The following is a 23,578-nucleotide window of genomic DNA, read 5'->3' as shown; positions in this document are numbered from 1 at the left end:
ACATATTCCTTCAATCCACATGGACACGGAGTCAGCTGTGAGCTGTATAATTTCACTAGGAAATAAAATCACTGATTACTGGGACATGCTCACTTACTATGTTGTCTCCTATTTGCTAATTTGCTAACAATTACTGCAGAAGGTGGCAAACTTTTCCTGCAAAGGCCCTGCCAATCAGTGTCTCTGTTGAAACTACTCAACTCTGCTACCTAGCAGTAAAGCAGCCATAGATGATATGTAAAGGAATGAGCATGTCTGTGTTCTAATAAAACTTTATTTCTGGACACTGAATTTGAACTTTGAATTCACATCATAAAATATTCTTCTTTTAATTTTTATCAACCATTCTAGAATGTAAACATCATTTTTAGCTTGTGGGCTGTATTTGGCCCATGAGCTATAGTTTGCTGATCCCTAAAATTATTGAGTTCCTCCTACATTTCAGGCACTGAAGTAAGCATGCTATAGATATTATCTCATTTAATTTCCACAAGAACCCTAAAGTGTAGGTGATATTATTATTGCCATTTAACAGAGGAGTAAACTGAGGCTCACGAGGTGGTATGGCCTGAAGATGATGAGATCAACGTCACAACCATCATCCTCATTCCCTCCAAGTGATAGGCTGTCAAAAGATGAAATATTGATGCTGGGAGTGGTGGCTCACGCCTGTAATCCCAGCACTTTGGGAGGCCAAGATGGGCAGATCACTTCAGATCAGGAGTTGGAGACCAGCCTGGCCAAGATGGTGAAACCCTGTGTCTACTAAAAATACAAAAATTTGCCAGGTGTGGTGGCACCTGCCTGTAATCCCAGCTACTTGGGAGGCTGAGGCAGGAGAATCACTCAAACCTGGGGGGCCAGAGGTTGCAGTGAGCTGAGATTGCACCACTGCACTCCAGCCTGGGTGAAAAGAGCAAAATTCTGTCTCAAGAAAACAAACAAACTAACAAACAAACAAACACACAAACAAAAAAAAGAGGATGAAATATTGAGCCTTAAAAATCAAAATGTCACTTGTAGTGTTAAGTCATTTAAGGCAATTTTTATAATGCTTGTTTATTTTATTTAACAAATATTTTGCCTTATTTTATGTCCTTATCATCAGTTTTTGTGTTATTGTTTGGTGTCAATAATTTAACTTTTAATTCCTGTTTATATTTCTATTTAAAATTTCACACTAGAAAATGGAATATCTTCTGTTTGCCTGTTAGAGATCAACTCTGCATTGTAGCATCTGAGCTGTGGGAAACACAGGGTTCCCTAAACAAGCAACTGCACACAAATATCCAAAAAGTTTTTCTTTAGAAAAGTCAGAACCTCAAAGCTAACAGATGCTACAGATTTTACTGGCAGCTTTTAAACTTAAAGTTCATGGGAAGAAGTCTTGTGGAGTTCCTTCTTGTAGGTTGCTGGAATACAAACTTTGACTTTCTATAAAATAGTAATTCATGAGAACTTTCTGGAATGATGAGAGACCTTAGCTTTGCTGAGCTACTAAGATTGGCTCAAGAAAGGAAGGAAGGAAGGAAGGAAGGAAGGAAGGAAGGAAGGAAGGAAGGAAGGAAGGAAGGAAGGAAGGGCAGCAAAACTAACAAACAGATTTTGAGAGGTGAAGCCAGCTGGACTTCCTGGGTCAAGTGGGGACTTGGAGAACTTTTCTGTCTTGCTAGGGGATTGTAAACGCACCAATCAGCACTCTGTAAAAATGCACCAATCAGTGCTCTGTGTCTAGCTAAAGGATTGTAAATGCACCAATCAGCACTCTGTCTAGCAAAAGGATTGTAAATGCACTAATCAGCACTCTGTAAAAATGCACCAATCAGTGCTCTGTGTCTAGCTAAAGGATTGTAAATGCACTAATCAGCACTCTGTAAAAATGCACCAATCAGTGTTCTGTGTCTAGCTAAAGGTTTGTAAACACACCAATCAGCACTCTGTAAAATGGACCAATCAGCGGTCTGTAAAATGAACCAATCAGCAGGATGTGGGTGGGGTCAAATAAGGAAGTAAAAGCTGGCCACCCTAGCCAGTAGCAACAACCCACTTGGGTCCCCTTCCATGCTGTGGAAGCTTTGTTCTTTTGCTCTTCACAATAAATCTTGCTGCTGCTCACTCTTTGGGTCTGTGCCACCTTTAAGAGCTGTAACACTCACTGTGAAGGTCTGTGGCTTCTTTCTTGAAGTCAGCGAGACCAAGAACCCAATGGAAGGAACCAACTCTGGACACAATTTCAAGATTTTTCTTCCAACAAAAATCATAACATAGCCATTCTAATTTTTATTCCACATCACAGACAACATTTCAGGAACGTGTTTGGATGTTCAACATCTGTTCAGTTCCCATAACTAAATAAAAATAAAAACACACTCCCTATTTGTGGCAAGTAAATAAGGGACACCCAGAACAGTTTTGCTTTGGCAAAACAATAATGTCCGGTTTCTATCTTAAGGAGCTGTGAATTCACTTATCCCTACTTATAAAAATTTCCCAAAGACTGTACTTCTTTCAGGGCAGACAGCTGTTGTTTTGGGTCTGAAACTCATGAGGTCAATTTATTAATCTCCCTGGAAGCTACGTTTTTGTGGTGCTTTACATAGCACCATCCCTTTCAGGGATGAATGTACTGTCTTGAAAATTTTGACGATTCCTCTAGAAGATTAAAAGCCAGGAAAACAGTGAGGCTCAACGTCTCTATCTCAGAGGTAGACCTGTGGAGTCAGCTGTCTTAACCTGAGACTGACATTCTCAGCGTCTATTGCTGCAAGATATTCTCATGCCTGATGCAACTCCCTGTCCTGGGTACCGCCCAGAATTAGTAAGAAACTGGATTACCATGGAAATAAGAGTGAACGAGCAGTCAAGGTGGAATGAAGCAGCAGGCGGAGCATCATTATCCCTCAAGGAAGCACAAAGCTGTTCTTACGTGTAGTAGACTCTTTCATCCCCTACTGATAACAATTATAAAAATTCGTGCCCTGATTTTGCACTTATTTTGCACTGATTCAATGAGAGTTACAAAAATTCATCCAATGTTATCCTCCATGCGTCCCTAATCACATATGGGGTGAAAGAGTCTACAACAAACAAATCACACTGGCAGCATGCAAGAACACAGGATCCCAGAGCTGAAAATGCCCAATTGTCCAACATGGCGGAAGATGAGAATGGAATGATTCTGCTGTGCAATGTGTAACTTACATTCTCCTCTGCACCTGTGGGGACTGAGTCCTCTTTAACTGACTAAAGGAAGATAAAAACAAAAGTGAGAGTTAAAAGGTTACAAAAACAAAATTGTTACATAAAAGCAAAGGGTTAGTTGGGCTCACAGTCTTGTGGTGCATTTGGGGACACTGAATTGCCTATGTACACCTCATTCTAAAAAGGACTTGAAGGAGACTTACAAAAATGAAAACAGTATATATGTATATATATATGTATATATATATAGTTATGTATTTTAAAATGCAACCAAGAGAAAATTAAAACACGGATGCAGCCATGATACAAATGGAGCAAGCAGAAGTGTTGTCACAGAACATGCTAACTGCTGTAGGTAAGCAAGAAAATGCTAACTGCTGTAGGTAAGCAACGTACTTGTCTTTATATTTTCTAGTAGCTGATGAAAAGAGAGAAATGCAATTAATCATTCAATACAGAGTCACTGTTAGGTAAAAACAAAGAAGCTGCTCAGGAAAATTCTGGTAATAAGTCCAGAGAAACTCATTCAGTGGCCCTTTTGAGCAAGCAGGCTTTATAATACAATAGGCAAGGTCCAAGCCCTATCCTGACCATAGCACAGGGGCCAGCAGCAGGGGCCGCTGCTTTCATCAGGCCTCAGTCTAGGCCAAGTTCATCAAGTCAAAATTCAATTTGACTAAAACATGTCTGTGGAAGGCTAGATTGCTGCAGTCCTACTTATCTACATTCAAACACCATTATACTCCCTGGAGTAATTCTGGCATATGCAGTCCTGCCCCAAGTGGGATAGGAGTTACCCCGATTCTGTCAAAGTTCAAAGTCACAATTATTCTATCAGCCAACTTTGGAGTTCATTTTTGTATCTTTCTTTTGGTGGTTCTTAAACTTCTGGACGGACGGGTGTGGATGTTACAGACCACTTTGAGACTCATTTCATAGATCTGGACTCTCCTCCCAGAGAAATGCACATAAACAATATACTTTGCAAATAATTTCAGGATTCATAGACCTTCTGTGTCTCTCCTCTTGGATTACAAGTTAAGAACTCTGTCTATATCCATTTTGTTACTAAGTCCTATTTTTTTTCTTTAAGACATCCAGGGGAGGGGAAGACAGGAAGTAATATTTACAAATATATCTTCTGCACTAGGCATCTTGCATTATATATTATCTCACTCAAAGCACCCCAAAATGGTAAGTATTGTGATCACTTACAGAGTAAGAAATAGAGGTTCAGAGAGGTGAAGCCACTTGTTCCAGTTAAACTAGAACCAGAAAGTGGTAGAAATGTTTCTAATGCATTTATTTTACATCTAAAAACCAAATTTTCCCCTGCTATGATGACTTCAAGGGTCAGAAACACATTTTTTTGGCAATTGTGTGAACTTCTTTCTTCACATACAGACTTATTGTCTCTCTAGATGAGATCTTCAGATTGCATAATTTATTTCTAGTTATCTTCTTCCCATAGTGAAGTTTCTCTGGGCACAAAAATGTTCCTAAAAGAGATTGTTGAATTTCTGGAAGCTTCTGATTATCAGGAAATTGCAGTGTGTTCAGAAGAAATTAGCAGTAGTGTTACTGTATTAATCTGTTTTTACACTGCTATAAAGATACTACCTGAGACTGGGTAATTTATAAAGGAAAGAGGTTTAATAGATTCACAGTTCCACATGGCTGGGGAGGCCTCAGGAAACTTACAATCATGGTGGAAGGGGAAACAGGCACATCTTACATGGTGGCAGGCAAGAGAGAGTGAAGGGAGAAGAGCCCCTTATTAAGCCATCATATCTTATGAAAATTCACTCGCTATCAAGAGAACAGCATGGGGGAAGCTCCCCCCATGATCCAATCACCTCCTATCAGGTCCCTCCTTTGACACCTGGGGATTATGGGGATCACAATTTGAGATGAGATTTGGGTGGGGACACAGCCAAACCAAATCAGATACTTTCTTGAAACTGCACCCCTTTTCTCTGAGGTTAGTCAGACACTAGTTAATACTATGAACAGGTAATGAACCAAATGGTATCTTTAAAGCCAGACCTAAGGTCAGCCCACAAAAGTTTCAGGAATCATTATACTGTTTATATTAGACCGAGAAAACTCTTCCATTATTTAAGAACAGTACTTCTAGGTTTTCACACCCTTTTTCCTGTCCCAGTTTATTGCAACAAGACTAGTTTTTATCTTTGATTGCCCGTGTCTAGAAAGTTTCTGGCTGTTCATTGCTCACTATATTTCAGAAGCAACTGGTAACTTGGTATAGATTCCATTACCAATGTAGGTGATAGTGAGGAATATAAGTGGCTGCTTCTGAACAGATTTTTAAAATCTTCATTATGGTTTCAGATCTCCACATATTTCTGATGTTTTAAATCTGGCATTATAAATATTGTCTGTTTCAAAAGGAATTGCTATTTTATATTTTTAAAGTCTGGCTATTTGGCAAAGCACTACTTTTGGGAACTAATTTAGTTGAGCATCTCTCAGACTTCAGTGATTTTCATACCATGTTCTAATTCTTGACCTGACCATGTACCACCTCTATTTAGTTGATGTTTTTCTTTAAACTGACCCTCTTTTTACTTAAATACATTTTTACTTAATATTTTTTACTTAAATGTATTTTACTTTTTAAAGTTAAATATATTTTAAAAGAAATGCCTTATCATTACAGTAAATGTCATATCAACATCCTTGCTATAAGTAGTAGTACGTATTAAAAAGTACAATAAATAAAAAACATGCATTAAGTTCTAATTGTTTTTAAGTCTTTAAAAAAGAGATCAGCAGGTGTTTGTACAGTAATAAATGCCTGTGAATATTAAGAAGAGACGTCTTTTTTTTTTTTTTTTTTTTTTTTTTTTTTGAGACAGAGTCTTGCTCTGTCACCCAGGCTGGAGTACAGTGGCACAATCTTGGCTCACTGCAAGCCCTGCCTCCCAGGTTCACACCATTCTCCTGCCTCAGCCTCCCGAGTAGCTGGGACTACAGGCGCCTGCCACCACGCCCGGCTAATTTTTTGTATTAAATTTGTGGAAACGGGGTTTCCCCGTGTTAGCCAGGATGATCTTGATCTGCTGACCTTGTGATCTGCCCAACTTGGCCTCTCAAAGTGCTGGGATTACACGCATGAGCCACCATGCCCGGCCAAGAAGAGATTCTTAATGTCACCAGGAGAATTGGAGCAGAATGAAAACAGGAGATAAATGCACTATGTAAATGATTCAATGCTTCTCAGATTGTGTCCAAGAGACATTCTAAGTAATTTTGAACTATTTTTGTACATTTGCACACTGGCCTACAAGTGTAGCCTTCTGTTAGCAGTTGTCAAAATATCCAGTTAATATAAGAATTCAAAAATGGATAATAAGAGGACAGGTTCTGATCCCCCTTTTAGCGTTTGATACATGTAAAAGAAAATCTGCTCAGAATCCAAGTCTAGAGCACCATACACTAAGGAATCAGGTACAAATTCAGTGTTTCAGCAATGCAATCTTGGGCAAATTAATCACACTTCTCTGCACCTCAGTTCACTTAACTCAAAGGCTGACTGTTAGACTATCTACCGATCATGGCGTTGTTTTAAGGAAAAATAAAATAAAGCCTGTGGAGGGAAAATCACGGCTGAAGCACAGCTGCGACTCACTGAAGCCTGGTGGCTGGAGTCAAACCCACATGGTTCCTCTTGGTACTTACATGAAGACTCTCATTTACACGGGAGTTGGAGATCCTGGAAGGTATGCGTATGGGGGAGGGGCAGGAACAACTTGAACCATGTCTGGAATTAGGGTACAGTGGTTTATAGACTTTTCTATAAGCCAGAATGCATTGAAGTGGAGCAAAAATAAAGGTTTCAAGAAATGGACCCTAGAAAGAGAATTTACCAGGAGCAATGGGAACTCCAGAATCAGCAACCTCCAGGGCTTGTGGGAAATAGTGGTTCTGGGTAGGGTGCTGGTGACTGGTAGCACAACCCAGTCCAGCTCAGCTACTCTTGAATTGGGTGTGGACTGGAGAGAAAAGGGGCTGTATGGATGCCGACGGTGGGTCTTGCCAAATGGGGTCACTCTGGGGCCCAAGCAGCTGCAGCGGGATTCTCCTTTCAGCGCTGAGCTTAACATGGAAGGAAAACGTTTTCTGCCTGTTGCCTTGCAAGAGACAGGTGAACTCCGGTGGGCTTGGGAGTCCCAGCAGCAGTGACGAGTGGGATAAATTGGCACGGATCATCTCCTTGGTGGCTGCGGTGGTGGCAGTGGTGTGGCTTGGGGGTGACCACCCAGAAGGGACATATGGCAGCCCAGGCTGATTCATGATCACCTATCTTGGATCCCTGGAACTATCTGGATGGGATTTGTGTGGGCATGGATTCATTTATGCTCAGCATTCTACGAAAATTGCTGATATTTATTTTGTTTATGTAAAGCACTTAGCACGGTACCTGCACATGGTATATTTTCAATTAACAGTAGCGATTTTTATAAATGCTGGGAAGCAGTGACATTGGCTAGATCTACTAGACCTATTTAGGAATTTTCTTGAGTAATTCTATATCGCTTTTGAAATGTTCTTAAGCCGGCTTGGGCCAGATGTATGTTTGCTACTGAACCCCTTATAAACAGACATTTTTAACACTGCTAACTAATAGGTTATATTAGGTTCCAAAGTTGGAATGGAGTAGGGGACAATGTGGGTCTTAGTTAAAATCTTGATGGCCCACGTACCATAACATAGTGGCATGTTGATCTTTGAAAACCAAATATTCTAGGTCATACTAACTTCAGCCCATTGTGCCATTATTTTGAGATTCATATTGTTTATATTTTGGACTACATTAGTGAACCCACCCAGCTTGTAAACTTGATAAATGTTCTTTTGACTTGGTCGTTGTCCAAGTTAACTGATAAAAATTTTGAATAAACAGGGCCGAGGCCAGATTCCAGAGGCCTTTCCAAAGACAGCTCCTTGCAATGTGTTGTGTTTCTTAATAAATATTCTTTGTTGGCTTGCATTCCTCCAGCTTAGTAGCATGCATTAGATGCAATTGCACAGAGTTGAAAAAAATAGTAATGCTAATAAAGATAATAATGATGACAACCCACATTGTAGGGCCACTCTTAGGCTATTATTGTCAGGCAGTGGGTTCAGTGCTTTATGGTGTATTCCAAGCTAGTATTCAAAATGGAAACCAATCTCCTTTAATTTCTAGGTCTCTACTGGAACATCTATTAAACCTTTGCTCTTACTCGAACATCACACCTGCCTTTGGGGCTTCAGGTGTGTCTCTACTCTCCTTGAAAGCTGACTGATGTATTATAGCATCCTCTGAGTTCGCTCTTTGAGCCAAGCCTGGATCTCACATTTAACCTGTATTTGTATTGGGCATTGTTTCCATGCTCATACATAAAGACAAATGAAGGCAACTTCTCCCTTCTTTCTGTATGTTCTCTATATAACAGGAAGCCTGTGAGCTAAGGAACCAGGAGCATCATTTTTCAGTTCATTATTTTCTACTGCCAATGAGTACGTTGTGGTGGATGATCCACAGTTGAGGTCCAGCCTCATTAACGGTGACAATAAAAAAGTCTAGTCTGAAATCTACAGGCTCCTGTATGGACATTTATATTGCTAAGAATAGGGGAGCTAAACAGCAGATAGCTTATCCATAGAAACTAGAATAACAGAGTTGCTTCTCCTTTAAAGAGCAAATTCAATTCTTAAGGTTTCTTTAAAAGACTTTCATATGGTAACACTTAAGCCAGCATTTGCCCTGTTCCTAGTGAGTCTTCTAAAAGCATCATTTTGATCATGTGACAGCTCTTCTGAGTTCATTAAGCTCACAGTAGCCCTAAGACATTTTCTATTAAGCCCAGATTGGTCAGCCCATCTTTCAAGTGCTTCCATAATTGTCCAGACATATGCCCACATTTTCTCAACCAGAATCCCCAATGGGAAGGTGCTAAAATCTGTATTTGAAACAAATCACCCAAAAGATTCAGATACATTTTTTTAAGTTCTTAAGTCTGTTTTGACGTACACTGATTACTCCCTTTTCTAAACAACCATAGCATTTGTTACCTGTACTCCAGAGAGTAACACTAAATTGCAAATTTCATTGTTTCAGAATGGGGTTATAATTCACTGAGTATCAGTCTTTTGGTGTTCTTTTCCTTCTTTCTTTCCTTCCTTCCTTCCTTCCTTCCTTCCCTCCCTCCCTCCCTCCCTCCCTCCCTCCCTCCCTCCCTCTTTCTTTCTTTCTTTCTTTCTTTCTCTTTCTTTCTTTCTTTCTTTCTTTCTTTCTTTCTTTCTTTCTTTCTTTCTTTCTTTCTTTCTTTCTTTCTTTCTTTCTTTCTTTCTTTCTTTCTTTCTTTCTCTTTTCTTTCTTTTCTTTCTTTCTCATTCCTCCCAATAAACATGAAAGATAGGTATCATTGGCCAATTTTACAACTGAAGAAACTGAGGCTCAAGAGTTTAAGTGCTCCGCTAAAATTCAGTCAGTAACTGTCAGAACTGAGACCTGATAATGTCTCTGTGGCTTCAGAGTGCACATTCTCTTCCCACCCCACTCTTTGTCTCCCCCAAAGGAAAGCAGAAAAGGGCTATTTTGAAGATATTCCAAATATATCAATTATTAATTACAAATACGTGTGTGTGTGTGTGTGTGTGTATCATGGTCCTCCAAATGGATTTCAAATCTTTTGATGATAGCAAATGAATTTTATACTTGTTTTGTACTTAGGGTGGTGTTAACACCAGAAGCCACACGTGCATAGTTAGTCATGACCACTGATTGTTCATACTTGAAGAAATGAGGACATCATTCATTGAGCACATACTGTATATTAGGTGCTTTATATGTACAATTATTGGTTTCTTATAACAATACTGTGAGAAAAACATAGTCCTTATTTTATAGATTAGAAAGGAGGGTCTTTGAGTGGTCAAGCAATTTGTCCAAGGATACATAGTTCAACCTTTCTGATTCTGTTATGTAAGCCTTGTCATACACAAGAATTATCAACATTATGTATCCCAATCCTCTTATTCAACAAATGAGGAAAAGAAACTCAAATAGTGTAAATAACTTATGACTGATGTATTATAGCATCCTCTCTGAGTCAGTTCTTTGAGCCATGCCTGGATCTCACATTTAACCTGTTATTTGTATCACAGGGCAAGTGAGAACCCAGTTTACTCAGAACAATAAAGGGCATATTTACTCCAGTTAACTGCATTTTAAACATGTTTTTGGAAAATACAACATAATTTGAAATTGGTTTCCTTAAAGGTATTTTTTAAATTTTATAATAATAACTACTCTAGCAATAAAGACTATAAATCAAAACAACTTATACGTTCATATCCATAGCCTGTTTTGGGAAAAATTCGTTTCTGCCGTCCATAACTACAGGCTTATAAACTTGAAAATCAATATGTTTGAAAGCTTTTCAACTAAAAATGAGAGAAGAAAGAGAGGTTAGGTTAGTTATCAGTGAAAATATAAGAAAATGTAAGAATTTCCTAGAATTTCCCTTTGCATTTTTCAAAACTCTTCAAAAATTTACAAGGGTGAATTTATAATCATAGTCTTTGTAATTTAAAGAAAACAAAGGTCCTCATTTTGTTTTCTACTAGAATATACGCTTTCTTACAAGAATATAAGCTAGGAAAGGACAGACACTTGTTTACTGCTGCTTTTTCAATGCCTAGTGTTTAGCACAAACTATTTAGCACAAAACGACTTAGCACAAATGAAGTAATTAAAATATTGTTGAATAAGTAAAACTTCCTTGTAGAGCCTTTTCTTCTGATCAGGCGCAAGAAGGAGAGACAGGGGATTTGGTTTTTGATTTCTTTTAACTTCATATTTTTAATGATATACTAAATAAATAAAGCTAAATAGTGGCGCAAAAGACAGTGAGACTGAAATAATGAAGTTCTATCATTAGGGAGATGAATGTCAAGTTGTCCTGACATTGTTTTTCAAAGGAATAGCTTGAACTTCAGAGAAGAACCATTGTATCTCTTGTAGATTCCAAACATTAAATAAGCACTTGAGGCAATAGTTTAGCAGCTTTCTCAAACCGGACAGTACAGAAAGATAAACAGGCCGGCACGGTTAGTTCTTCAACCCTCCCGAGCACAGAGGAAATAGATGAGAGGTAACACTGTTCAATGGGCACTTTTGTACTAGGTCCAGTGTTGGAGGTTTTACCATCATTATTTCACTGAATCCTTACTTCATTTGTTTGACATAGGTACTGTTATCATTTGCATATTACAAGTGAGGAAACGAAAGCTCATAGAGACGAACTGAGTCTCAAAATCAGATCTGTCTGATTTCAAACTTTTAGCTCTTACATCAGTGTTCCTCAAACTTCAGCCACTGGCACGCTACCTGTGTGGTTTTTGCCATATCGTATCATCTGTAGCAGCCATGGAAACGTGCTGTTCAGATTCCTGCAAGAAGGACAGCCCCACCTGTCAAGGCTTTAGCATCCACTCCTCTCCCTGGGGGCTCTTACCAATGACTGGGCACGACAGGAGTACTGACTGAGCCATTCATTCCGGTCCAGTGTGGGCCTCCCAGAACACGCAATCTGTACTCTACGATTCTCCACTGGCTTGGTCAGGACTTTCTTAGAACCACCCTCAGTTTGAGGCTTTCTCCACCCATTCCTCCTTCCTTCTCTCTCTTTCTTCCTAGATGGTCAGAACTCTCTGTAGTCTGAAGGCTCTCTGTACCTAGCCCTGCCACTCTTACTTCTTCACCGATATCTTCCTCCAATAAATCTCTTGCATGTCAATTCTGTCTTGGTGTCTGCGTCTTGGAGGACCCAAATTTACCATTATTTATCTACTATCAGAACGATTATTGATATAACACTATCCTTTTTATTAGATTCCTTTTTCAACAACATATGCTTATTTAACCTTGAGCAAAACATATGTTAATCTCAAATTTAATGTGCTAACTCTATTTTTCCTAAGGCACCTTGAATATGCATATGAATACGTGATAATTATTTAACTAAAATTATTCAAATATGGGCCACTTAAGTCTTCTCTCTTGTCTCCCAAATACACATATAACTCACTTGGAAATTGTTTCTTCTATTATATTGCTGGTAAAAGATATTTTCAGATAAGTAATGGTGGGTGATGAAGAAAAACGATTACAACAGAATGTGTCAGCTGACATCATCCAAAGTTTTTATGAAATATTGAAGATTGTGTTCTGGGAAGAACCTAGAAGGAAGGTTTCTGTATGACAGGAAGCAAACAGGGAACAGGCCCTGCATCCAGCTGGATTCTGGACGAGAGAGTAAAGCTGACACCACAGTGACATCTGCATTCATCATCTGCTTTGCGTGGTGTGCCAAGCGCAATAGATGTTTTGATGAAATTCTGAAGTTAGATTTTTCCAACTCTACGAATTCCACCCACACCCTCATCTCCAACTTCTTGCTCATCTTTTGGCCAAATTTAAAACAGACACAAGCTCTGCACATGTGTAGCAGCTGGGGCTTGCTCAGCAATGATAATTGAGGAATAGATCTAGAATAACTCAGCCCTAATCCCCCTGTCCTTGCACCACTCAGACCTCAGACGGGAACAAAATCGGACAGTGGTTTGACTTTTCCTGTCATAGAGCACAGTGTGTGCCTAGCCTAGTGGTGAACTGATGGACACCCCCTAGGTTTCTAAAAGGAGAGTGGAGACCTAGTGGCTGATAATGAATGATTCTGCCTGACTGGGGAGGAGTGAAGACAGAGAGCCCCTAGGTGGCTCATCTTGCCAGAGTAAGAGTGCTCAAAGAGACCACGAAGAAGCCAGGTTTTTTTGTTTTTTGTTTTTTGTTTTTTTGAGATGGAGTCTCGCTCAGTCACTCAGGCTGGAGTGCAGCGGCACGATCTCGGCTCACTGCAACCTCTGCCTCCCAGGTTCACCCCATTCTCCTGCCTCAGCCTCCCAAGCAGCTGGGACTACAGGCGCCGGCCACCACGCCGGGCTAATTTTTTGTATTTTTAGTAGAGACAGGGTTTCACCGGGTTAACCAGGATGGTCTCGATCTCCCGACCTCGTGATCCGCCCGCCTTGGCCTCCCAAAGTGCTGGAATTACAGGGGTGAGCCACTGTGCCCGGCTGAAGCCAGAATTTTAAACCATTTCAGAATGAAAATGAAATCATGAAATACCACAACCCTCTGTCATGAAATGAAGTCACTCAAAGAATGAAAAATTCTACTTGTTCATTTCCTCTTCTTCCCCACGAAACACATGTTTATAACATGACAGGCATTTCATTCTTTCTGGGAACACGTTAGAAGGCTTCAACTCAATGGCAAGTCGAGACATTTTGAAGAAGAAGAAAAAATACCTTCCATACATTGTTGAGGACAACAGTTAGCCCAACAGAAAGAATTTCTCGAGTCATCCCCACCCTGACGACTCTCTAAAGCTTGAAAATTAGACTTACCTTTTTCCAAAACAGTTTGCCCAGAGGCAGAGAGGTGGGGCCTGATTTCTCCTTGATGCCTTCCTTTGCAGTTTCAGGGGTTGTCGTGGACTGTGTGTGCCCTGATGGGTTACATCCTTTGGGATTCTTAACTGCCCCTTGGGTCTCCTGGGATGTAAAGTTGGCTTTGTCTGACTTAAGGTCAGCTGAAGTGGTGGGTGACTTTTCAGCACCCTAAAGAGTTAAAAAAATGAAAGGAAAACATTCAAAATGGTCTCAAAATTTTAAAAATGGAAGATCTCTTTTTAATAAACACGGACTGAGGTTATACATAATGTTAATTTTCTCCTTTATATTTTTCTGTATTTAAAAATTTTTTTACTGTGAATGTGGACTTGTGTTAAAATCTTGGAAAAAGTTAAGATTTTTTCTTTCAAAAAAGAAACATAGAAGCATTATTAATTATGTTTATGTAAGTAACTCATTAGGAATCAAGGTGGTGGTAAGACGCCCTTTGCTGTTAGAATATGGAGTTCTGATTTAGGCCACTGGTCTCCAAATGGTTTCAATCAAGTTCCCATTAGTAAAAACATTTTGAATTTCCACCTTCAATACATGCATACTTATTTATGTATATATTATAAACATGTATCATTTTACTAATCAAAATTAGAAATTAAAGAAGAGTTAAAATAAATATAGAACTTCTGAAATTTTTCTCCACACTCCACTTTGGGGATGACTGAGTTAGGCTATAAAGTTAGTAAAAGACAACTAGACTGGAACTTGGTGAAAGGGTTTTGAATTGGAAGAGTGTCCACAAAACCTGCTTCTTCACTTTTAGGTGCAGCCCCTACACTCCACAATTAAAACTTCTTCAAATGTTATCCATTCGGTCTTTATTTCCTCTCTTCCTCTCTCTTCCTTCCCTTCTTCCCTTCCTCCCCCTCCATCCCTCTGTCTTTCTCTCTCTTCCTCTGTCCTTGTCTCCCTTCTCTCTTTCTGTCTCTCTCTGAGCAGCTGCCCTGAAGTCCAATTCCAGGACACCTGATTTCTTCAGCAAGGGGGTGTTAATTTCTACACTCTGCCACCCACTGAGTCATGAGATAAAGGAAGAGTTGGGAGAATTATAGTCAGAATCTATCTTGACATGAGTGAATATTGGTACTCATAATTTTAACATCAGGTTAATCTGACCTAACCTCTTGATCCTAAACATCTTCATTTTATGATTTTTTTGCTCCGGATACTTGTGACTCAATCCCTTTAAATTCCCAGGGATGTAATATCCTTGACTAAATTTTCTGACTAAAAGAAAAAATGTATTGCAATAAAAATGGGGTATGGGCCAGGTGTGGTGGCCCAACACTTGTAATCCCAGCACTTTGGGAGGCCGATGTGGGAGGATTTCTTGAGGTCAGGAGTTCAAGACCAGCCAGGGCAACATGGTGAAACCCTATCTCTACAAATAATAAAAAATGAGCTGGGCATGGTGGCTTGCACCTGTGGTCCCAGCTACTTGGAGGCCGAGGCAGGAGGATTGCTTGAGCCCAGGAGGCTGCAGTGAGCCATGATCGTGCCACTGTACTCCAGCCTAGGCAACAGAATAAGACACCATCTCAAAAAAAAAAAAAAAAAAAAAAAAAAAAAAAAAAAAAAAAAAATAGAATATGGACAAATTCAGAAAGTTTGATAGTATTTTTTGATCCTGGAAAGAGTCTTAAAGCCCATCTGGTCCAATGCATGAATTTTCATGGATGGAGAAACTGAGGCCAATGATCTGCCCAATGCTGAACAAGGGCACAACCTGGCCTCAAGTCTGAACTTCTGGCTCCTGTCTAGAGCTCTTCCAAGGCAGCGCATTGCTTCCCCAAAGGATGTCTGCAAATAACATGAACTTTACTATTTGATGCAAGACACAACATCTTCTTTGCTGAATTTTTTAATACCAAGAAGGAGTCATCCATTGAGCAGATTCTAAGTTCAGGTTAAGATAAAGAACTAATGTCTGGAAATGAATTTTGTGATAGTTGATACTGGAATAGCTCCAGTTCCATTTAAAAGTATACAAAATGGCAAAATGTTGGAATTTAAAATAACCTTTGCCTTTCATAGACAGTGAAGTCAAAATGGCTGAGTTCATAAAATTCTGCATTACAAATGTCCCAAATGGTCTTGAGCACCTGGTGCTATTTTAGCTCTACACGGTAATTAAATTAAAGGGGACTGGTTAAAGGGTAAGTACCCCTCCTCCTAACACACACATGCTAAGTAGCTTGTTTTCTATTTTAGAAAATAAGAGAAACTATTATTCATTAATTCATTTAAAAGCCACTTTGAGTGTCTTCTCTGAGCCATGATATATTCTAAGTGTTGGGGTTACATGTCTTCAGGGAGAAGATGACAGTAAATAATTCCACCAACAAATGTAAAATTTCAACTGTAATAAGTGCTACTGAGTGGGGAGGGGATTTGAGGTTATTCCTCTCAATCCCATAAAAAGCTAAATCAAAGAGTTTGATCCACTCATGAAAATCAGGGAAGGCTTTACTGAGAACAGGATGGCTGTGCTTTGATCTGAAAGGTGACTGAAAATTAACCAGAGAAGGGAAGAGGAGAGTTTTTCATGCACAGGGAACAACTGCCCTACGATCCTTCAGCAAGCATCAGAGCAAAGAGTGGCCAAGCGTGGCTACTTCTCCAACAACAACCTCTCCCCTTCTGCTTTCCTGGGAGAATCTCCATATGCCCAGTGGTCCATTTTAGACGAAGAATCCGGGGGTTGGGGCTGACCTCATCCCCATCTCTAAGAAAGGGCTCTGGTTGCTTTAAGCTAATCATCAATCCTGCCAAAGTCATTAGAAGGGAGGCTTCATGGTCCCATGCTATTTTGGTGTAACTTCTGTGGCTTGGCTTTGTACCTTTTCTAAATGCTGTGTTATTTTTCTGGCTCAAGGGTTCCCTTTGATGTGCATTTAGCCCACTTACCCAGAGTCACATAGAGGTTACAAAAAACAAGGCCTCCAGGTCCTGGAGTGCCAGAATTTCCCTGTTCCCTGCGACAGCTCCAGTTTACTTAATGCATTGCATACTTGGCCGTTTTCACCACTCAGCCACCACCCTTTCTCTCTCTGCCTACCATCGTTGCATCTTGAAGACATAATTTCCAACTTTAAACTTTTATTTGATGACAAGAATAAAAGGTAACAGTGACAGACTGTTTTAAGCACCTGAATGTCCTGACAAAAGTCCTATGAGGAAGGAACTATTACTTTTTCTATTTTAAAATTGATGAACAATAGTTGTACATATTTTCGGGGGTCACATGTGATATTTTGGTACCTGTATACAAAGTGCAATGATTAAACCAGGGTAACTGGAATTTCCATCACCTCAAACTTTTATCCTTTCTTTGTGTTGGAAACTTACAATTCTTCTCTTCTAGCTATTTTGAAATATGCAATAAATTACTGTTAACTATAATTTTCTAATGGTACTATCAAATGCTGCAACTTACAGGAAGACACTAATTTTTATGTCAGTTTCACAGACAAGGAAATTTAGTTGCTTGGTGGCTAAGTAACTTGCCCACGGTTACACTAACGAGGGGGCAGAGCTGACAATTGAATCCAGGGAGTCTGATCCCCAAACCCAAGCATTAATAGTGACTCCATACGACATTGTTTCCAGTGAATCAAGATTTCCTGCTCCCTGGGCTATTCCACCCATCAGGGAAGGAAATCTATACCACCATTCTCGACAAGGGCAATATATAACAAAAAATAATAATTGCCTTTGTTCTTGGGAGAAGGGTTATGCCCAATTAGATATTAACATGGTCTGTGGCTCCCCTAAAGAATTACAGTGCATTAACAGGTATAAAGAATATTCGTTACATTAAAATTTCGTGGAGGGAAGGGTGATTAGGGTAAAAAATAGTCCGAGAAAGCATCATGGTGGGGGATGATACTGAGATAAAGATTCGGAAACACATCTATTCTGATCAGTTTCATAGGGAAATGACCAATTTGTTTTCTTTTTGCATTGGGAGGATATCCAGAAACCCCTGAAAAAACATTACAAGGGCACGACCGTACTATAGTTATAGTAATAATATAATTCTAATTTATTTGTGTAGCTGTTTGTTGAATATGTATCTCTTTTGCTAGAGTCTTGGTCATCATCATATTCCAAGACCAAGAAAGTCTTGGCCATGATTACATCCCGAATTCCCATCAGGCCTACCTTCTGGCATGAAACAGACAATCATTCAATTAATAATTACAGTCTATGACAGGGACCAGAGAGAGACACCCACACAAGATCCTGCCATGTCATATTTCCAGCCACCCACCCCTTCCTCACTGGGTTGTAGAGTACCAGTCAGAACACCATTAGTCTTTTCATTGCTGCCCACCACTCTCCTCCCTTCCCAAAGAAGCCTCCCAGATGGAGTTCTGCCAGCATCAACCAACTGGATATTCTTTGTTTGCATTACAGAGGAGACTACAAAAATTTTAATTGTGTTTTCGGAGGCAATCTCATGAGTAGGGTTGCCAGATTTAGCACATGAGAATAAGAATATAAAATACTCCATTAAATATTAATTTCAGATCAGCAAGAATAATTTTCTAGCATAAGTATGTCCCAAATATTGCATGGGACATACTTATATTTAAATTAAAAAGTTATTCCTTGTTTGTCAACAATTTGAATTTAACTGAGTCCTCTGTATTTTACCTGGTGGCCCTACCTATGAAATTCTAGTGGATTCAATTTGGAGATTGTATATCAAATGACCTTACCTTCTTAATAAATTTTCATCTTGTTTCCACATTGGGTGTGGGAGAGAGGAGATGTTAGTAAACACTACACCAAGAACCAAAAACAATGAATGAATGGTAGAGCTTATGAATCACGCATGCTGCTTGGAATACTTCAGCTGCCTTACAGAAAGGGTAGGCATGGGGAAAACCTGAGGAGGGAGGGGAGCATTTTGGGGCCTGGCAAAAGCATTCTAAAGCAATGCTCTGTTTTGTGTCTAAAGTTGTCACCAAACAGTGGTGGCCACATGAAAAAGCTTGATTCTGAGACATCACATGCCATTAGGCCAAGAAAAATGGTTCCAATTCAGCAAAAGCTGACACTGAATGTATTTCATTTACTGATTTCAGACTTCCCCACTTTTTGAACTGAGAAAATTCTTTTTATAAGAAGGATCATAGAGATGTAGAGAAATAAACCCCCAGGATTAATCAGAATTGGTAACTTTTTTTTTTTAATAGCAAAATGGTTTTATCCTTTAATTTGCTTGAATTTCCCATTTTCTGTTCCAGGTGACAAACTCAGGGGGAAATGGAGAGTATCACACCGCCTAAAATCATGATAACGTCACTGAGAGAATCTGGCTGGTTATTTAAAGGCTCTATTTTCCTATCTTTAGAGACAACAGAAATAATCAAAAGAGAAAAAGAAATAAACTGTCTCAGGTGCAGAGGTAAAAGGCAATGAGCTCTAACAAACTGCTGCGAAAATGAGAATTCAGAACATTTGGGAGGTGTCCCTTACTTGGATTTACACTTACATAAAAAAATACACTGAATGCCACTCAAGGCAAAACCCTGAGGTCCTTGTGTCTGTGTTACAGAATCCCAGAAGGCTGTTCCCTCTACATCTTCCCGCTATTCCAGAATCCTGTCTTTTCCCTATCTATCTCAGTGACAAGATGGGAGGCCAATGGTTTTTGGAAGCCCTAGGAATGATAACATTGAATTTGGGTGGTCCCTTTATGGGTGGCAAGAGATACTGCAGATGTAAAATTTTGTAGTGCGTGAAGTGAATGTCATCATGAAATGCAGATGTGGGGAAATGTCATATACTTCTTAAACTTTCAAGGCCCCTTACTTACAAAAGCTCCAAGTAGGAGTCAAACTATTCTTTCATATGAGATCTATGACACGTTTCACCAGCAGTTACTAAGTTATTTCCCATGTGATATTGGAGCACATTTTAATCTCCCCTCCCCCCTTGCAAGATTTATCACTCCCCATTCTTTTCTCTTTACAGAACAAAATTCTCCTGTATGGAAATTGAAATGTGGCTTCATAACATAGTCTGCTTATGCAAATACAGATTCAGCTGTGAGAACTTTCTATGGAGTGCTTATTTGCATATACAATCCTGGGACTGTGTGACATCCAGGTAGGGATGTTTTTTTAATACACGCATTCGACTTGGTGGAAAATGGCTGATATTTTAAACAAATTTTCATGCATGCTAACCCAATTCAGGGATCCTTTAAACTGATGGTTTCAGACAAACACTGGCGTCTTCTTAGACACTGGAAGCGTAATACTTCCCAAACTGACTTCAGCGTTGTCCAGCTTCCCAAGGACATGGAGTTAAAACGTGCTCTGCCTTCATTCATTGCTTTTTTCCGCCTGGGCTTTTATTTGGGTTCAGTGTAAGCTTAGTTAATATTGGAATTAGATGAAACAGACCACAGAAAGATAACATTGTTACTTGAGATTAGAAGAGTATTTCCCAAAATGTAGGAAGCATACCATTGGTGGATCAGAGAATATTATAGATTGTGCAGAAATATGATATTAAATAGTATTCAAATAGTGAAAATACTTCTCTTTTTCCAACTCTCATTTAATCCTTATACTAACATTCTGGAGAAAGTCTCAGTCTGGTGATGGTACGTCTTTAACATTTTTCTAACATTGGCCAATGAATCACCTTTTAATAAAGCTAGAAAGAGCATCAGATTCAGAGCTTAACACAAATGAGGTAGCTAGAATGTAATGTCTTTTTAATTAGCCATATTAATGCTTACCTTCCTTTTACGAAAAATTATTCTGATTTTCTATATATGACATAAGGTTTCTTTTAAAGATAGATTTAAATAGAAAATAGGTCAATTTCAATGTAACAATATCAAATAATAGTACATCTAACAAAAATGGGGAAGGTGGTATACAAGTGATTGACATTTGGGAAATACTGGGTTAGAAGGATAGTTCCAGAACCCTGGTCCACACTAGGAAGATACCTGTTTGAAATGTTTGACTACGGGGACTTAAAAATCACTGAAGTTTAATTCATATCATCTTTAATTCTCTTTTAATGATCCTCAGCACCCAAGGCTCTGTTTTTACTGGAGAGGAGCTGGGTGGGCTCAGAATGGCACATGTCTTGTGAAGACCAGAGTTCTTGTTTTTCCTCCTACTTTAACAAGATACAGACCTTATGCCTAAAGAATTTTCTAAAGGCAAGTCCTAGCCTGGGGCTATCCACGTGCTTTTTCTTGGCGCCTCTAGCCTGGATCTCAGATGTCTTCTGACCAGCTTGTCCATCACAGACACTTTCTGCTTTCGATGCCTTTGGGGCAACAGCAGTCACAACCTCAGAGCTTTGTTTTTGAACAAAATTCTTTTTCTTTTCTGTTGTTTTAAAGTGCATTCATACACTGTGACAATTAACTGTTGGTACATCATCCCCTTTCCTAACCACCAAACACCGTGTAAATGTTTACCTTTTTTAAACTTCCATATTCACAGTCAATTTTAGATACACAATGATTTTCAACAGTGACCTATTTAAATGACCCAGATGAACACACCTCAAAGCAAGACAGAACAAAACAAAACTCTGTATCTCCATTTGCTGAAGACAAATAACAGGACAAGATGATGCAGTCTCTACTCGATAGTTGTAGATATCTAAATGCTATTACTACACGGTAAAGTAAAAAATACCTGCAGACAAAATATTTATTTTTCATCCTGGTGTCAAAGCAAATACTGCTACTGAACGTCTTTTAGTCTCAAATCGATCCCCTTTGATTCACTTTTAGAAACTTTATGGAAGCAATAGCACCTGCAAAAATTTCAGTTCAATTCTAGTTGGGTAGATCCCCCAGGCAAAGAAAATGTGTACTGTGAACCAATCCACTGAGGCGAAGTAGAGGGAGATTGAAACCAAAATAGCCTGGCTACAACCACTCAAGATTGTTGACTCAAGTTACAAATGTCAGGGCCTTTTGTATAGGGAAGGTAGTGGGCTGAAAATGACACAGACTTCAAAAGCATGAATCCAAGAACTTCAGTAGAAAAGATATCAAAATTGCAAGGTATGAGAACCAGGTTTGTAGAAAACACATCTGTTTGTGGGTGTCATGCACAACCTACGTTCACAAAACCCTCTTTTGAGACCCAGCTCCACTAACATGACCCCACGGCTTCCTGGGCAGGATGGTGAGATTTTATCAGGTAGGTACATTCAGCTTTGACCACATTCTGGGTCAGGGAGGAGTCTTGGTGCATGACCAGCTAAAGAGAATGAGTGCATCAGGTCACGTGGGAAGCCACACACACACTCCCCCCATACCCCACTGTTTAGATCCTTTTACACTATGTGGCTTGAAACAATGCAAGACATAGAACCAAAAGAAATACATTTTGCCCCAACCATTCATTGACTTGACCCTATGACCTCATAGCAAATGAATAATTTTATAGGAAAATGCATGTAGATGCTTCAGATACATATTTTTTTTTCAATGGAAGAAGAAAATTCTCGAGGAACCAATAAATACAATACAAATATAGTCATGTCATCCAACCAGTCTTGGCTGGGCTCATGGAAATAGGGATTGCTACATTTAATCAGAGCTCTGTAGTTTGCAAGGCACTGCCACACCTTCTTTCGATGCTGGGGTCCAGGAGAAAGAATTTTTTTGTCCCAATTTTATAGACATGGAAACTTGGGTTCAGATAGATTAAGACTGTACCACTATCAAGTAGCAGAACTGGAGCTGAAATGCAGGTCTTTCGAGACAAAATCTAGGATCCTCTTTTCACAGCCAACTCCTTCACATATGGGTAGCAGATGTAGGGGGTAAACCAGGCCATGTATCTGATCCCACTGTTTTTCAAAGCACTTTCCAATATCAGAAAAAGGACCCAAGACACTTATCTGTCACCAAGTTAAACTTCCCTCATGGTTCCCGTGAAACTTAAACCGTGTATTCCACTAGAGGTAACGGGCCTTGTCAAGTGTAAAGGGAGAACATCTCTAGGAAGATGTTATTTCAAACCAAATGCATTTTGAGGGGACTTGGCTGAATTTCTTGTATGACAGTGAAGAATCTAGGCTCTGTAGTGTGTCCTAATGCCTCTGCATGGCCATCCGTTTGGCAAGTGTCCCATGGAAGCTATTTTATTTCACCAAACTGCTGCCTTTGCAGTAAAGATTTATTTTTCAAATTACATTGAAAAATAACATATTTTTTAAAAGACAAAAATATAGTAACTTTCTTCTACTTTATTTTTTTAGAGTCCATGTCCTACTGAAAAGCTTTCTTCTACTTTAGACGGACTGTGTTTTACTATATTCCCTGGGTCCCTCTACACACAACTGAAAAGACTAAGATGATGATATAATTACTAGTATTCTGTTCTTACGCTATATAAGAAATTGGTATTGTGATATTCTTTAGCCAGAGTTGGCACATCTTTCACGCCTTCCAGTAAAATTTTAATTAAACTGCCATTAACATAAATAAAATATTTTAAAGACAATCTAACAGCACTATTAAATTGCTAGTCACATATATAGATATAATATGATACACACACACATATTCAAAAAACAAGCAAGCAGACACAAATTCAAATCCAGTTCTATGTGCAAACTCAAACATATACATACACACTTCAGACTACCTACCGTGTCTTCCGGGTCCTTTTTTGTTTCAGCTTTGTTAGGTGAAACCTTAAAAGTTTGAGAAAGCCAAATATTAGAAATCATTGCTCTTTAGAGTGATTTTTATTTCACAGATAAATAATTCTTTAGGGTGGTCCAGTTCACCATACAAGTCAAGAACAAAATGAGAAGTACTTTTAGTTCA

At 39.2% G+C, this 23,578-nt stretch overlaps 1 protein-coding gene across 4 annotated transcripts in view; it reads right to left on the bottom strand.

Annotated features, from left to right (window-relative positions):
- BCAS1 (brain enriched myelin associated protein 1) overlaps positions 1 to 23,578 on the bottom strand; it is a 127,579-nt gene that overhangs the window by 28,465 nt on the left and 75,536 nt on the right. For 2 of the 4 annotated variants that reach the window (XM_050746529.1, XM_050746530.1), the window contains exons 6-8: positions 23,398 to 23,442; positions 13,684 to 13,896; positions 3,202 to 3,243 (exon numbers count right to left, since the gene is read on the bottom strand). In XM_050746529.1, coding sequence (XP_050602486.1) covers positions 3,202 to 3,243; positions 13,684 to 13,896; positions 23,398 to 23,442 — 300 coding nt within the window. Of the gene's footprint in view, positions 1 to 3,201; positions 3,244 to 13,683; positions 13,897 to 20,913; positions 21,049 to 23,397; positions 23,443 to 23,578 lie in introns of all 4 variants that reach the window. The other 2 variants (XM_050746528.1, XM_050746531.1) reach the window with 2 other exon arrangements.

This window comes from Macaca thibetana, chromosome 10, assembly GCF_024542745.1.
Source record: "Macaca thibetana thibetana isolate TM-01 chromosome 10, ASM2454274v1, whole genome shotgun sequence".
In the NCBI taxonomy this organism is placed as follows: Eukaryota; Metazoa; Chordata; class Mammalia; order Primates; family Cercopithecidae; genus Macaca; species Macaca thibetana.
This window is presented reverse-complemented; position numbering and strand designations above follow the sequence as displayed.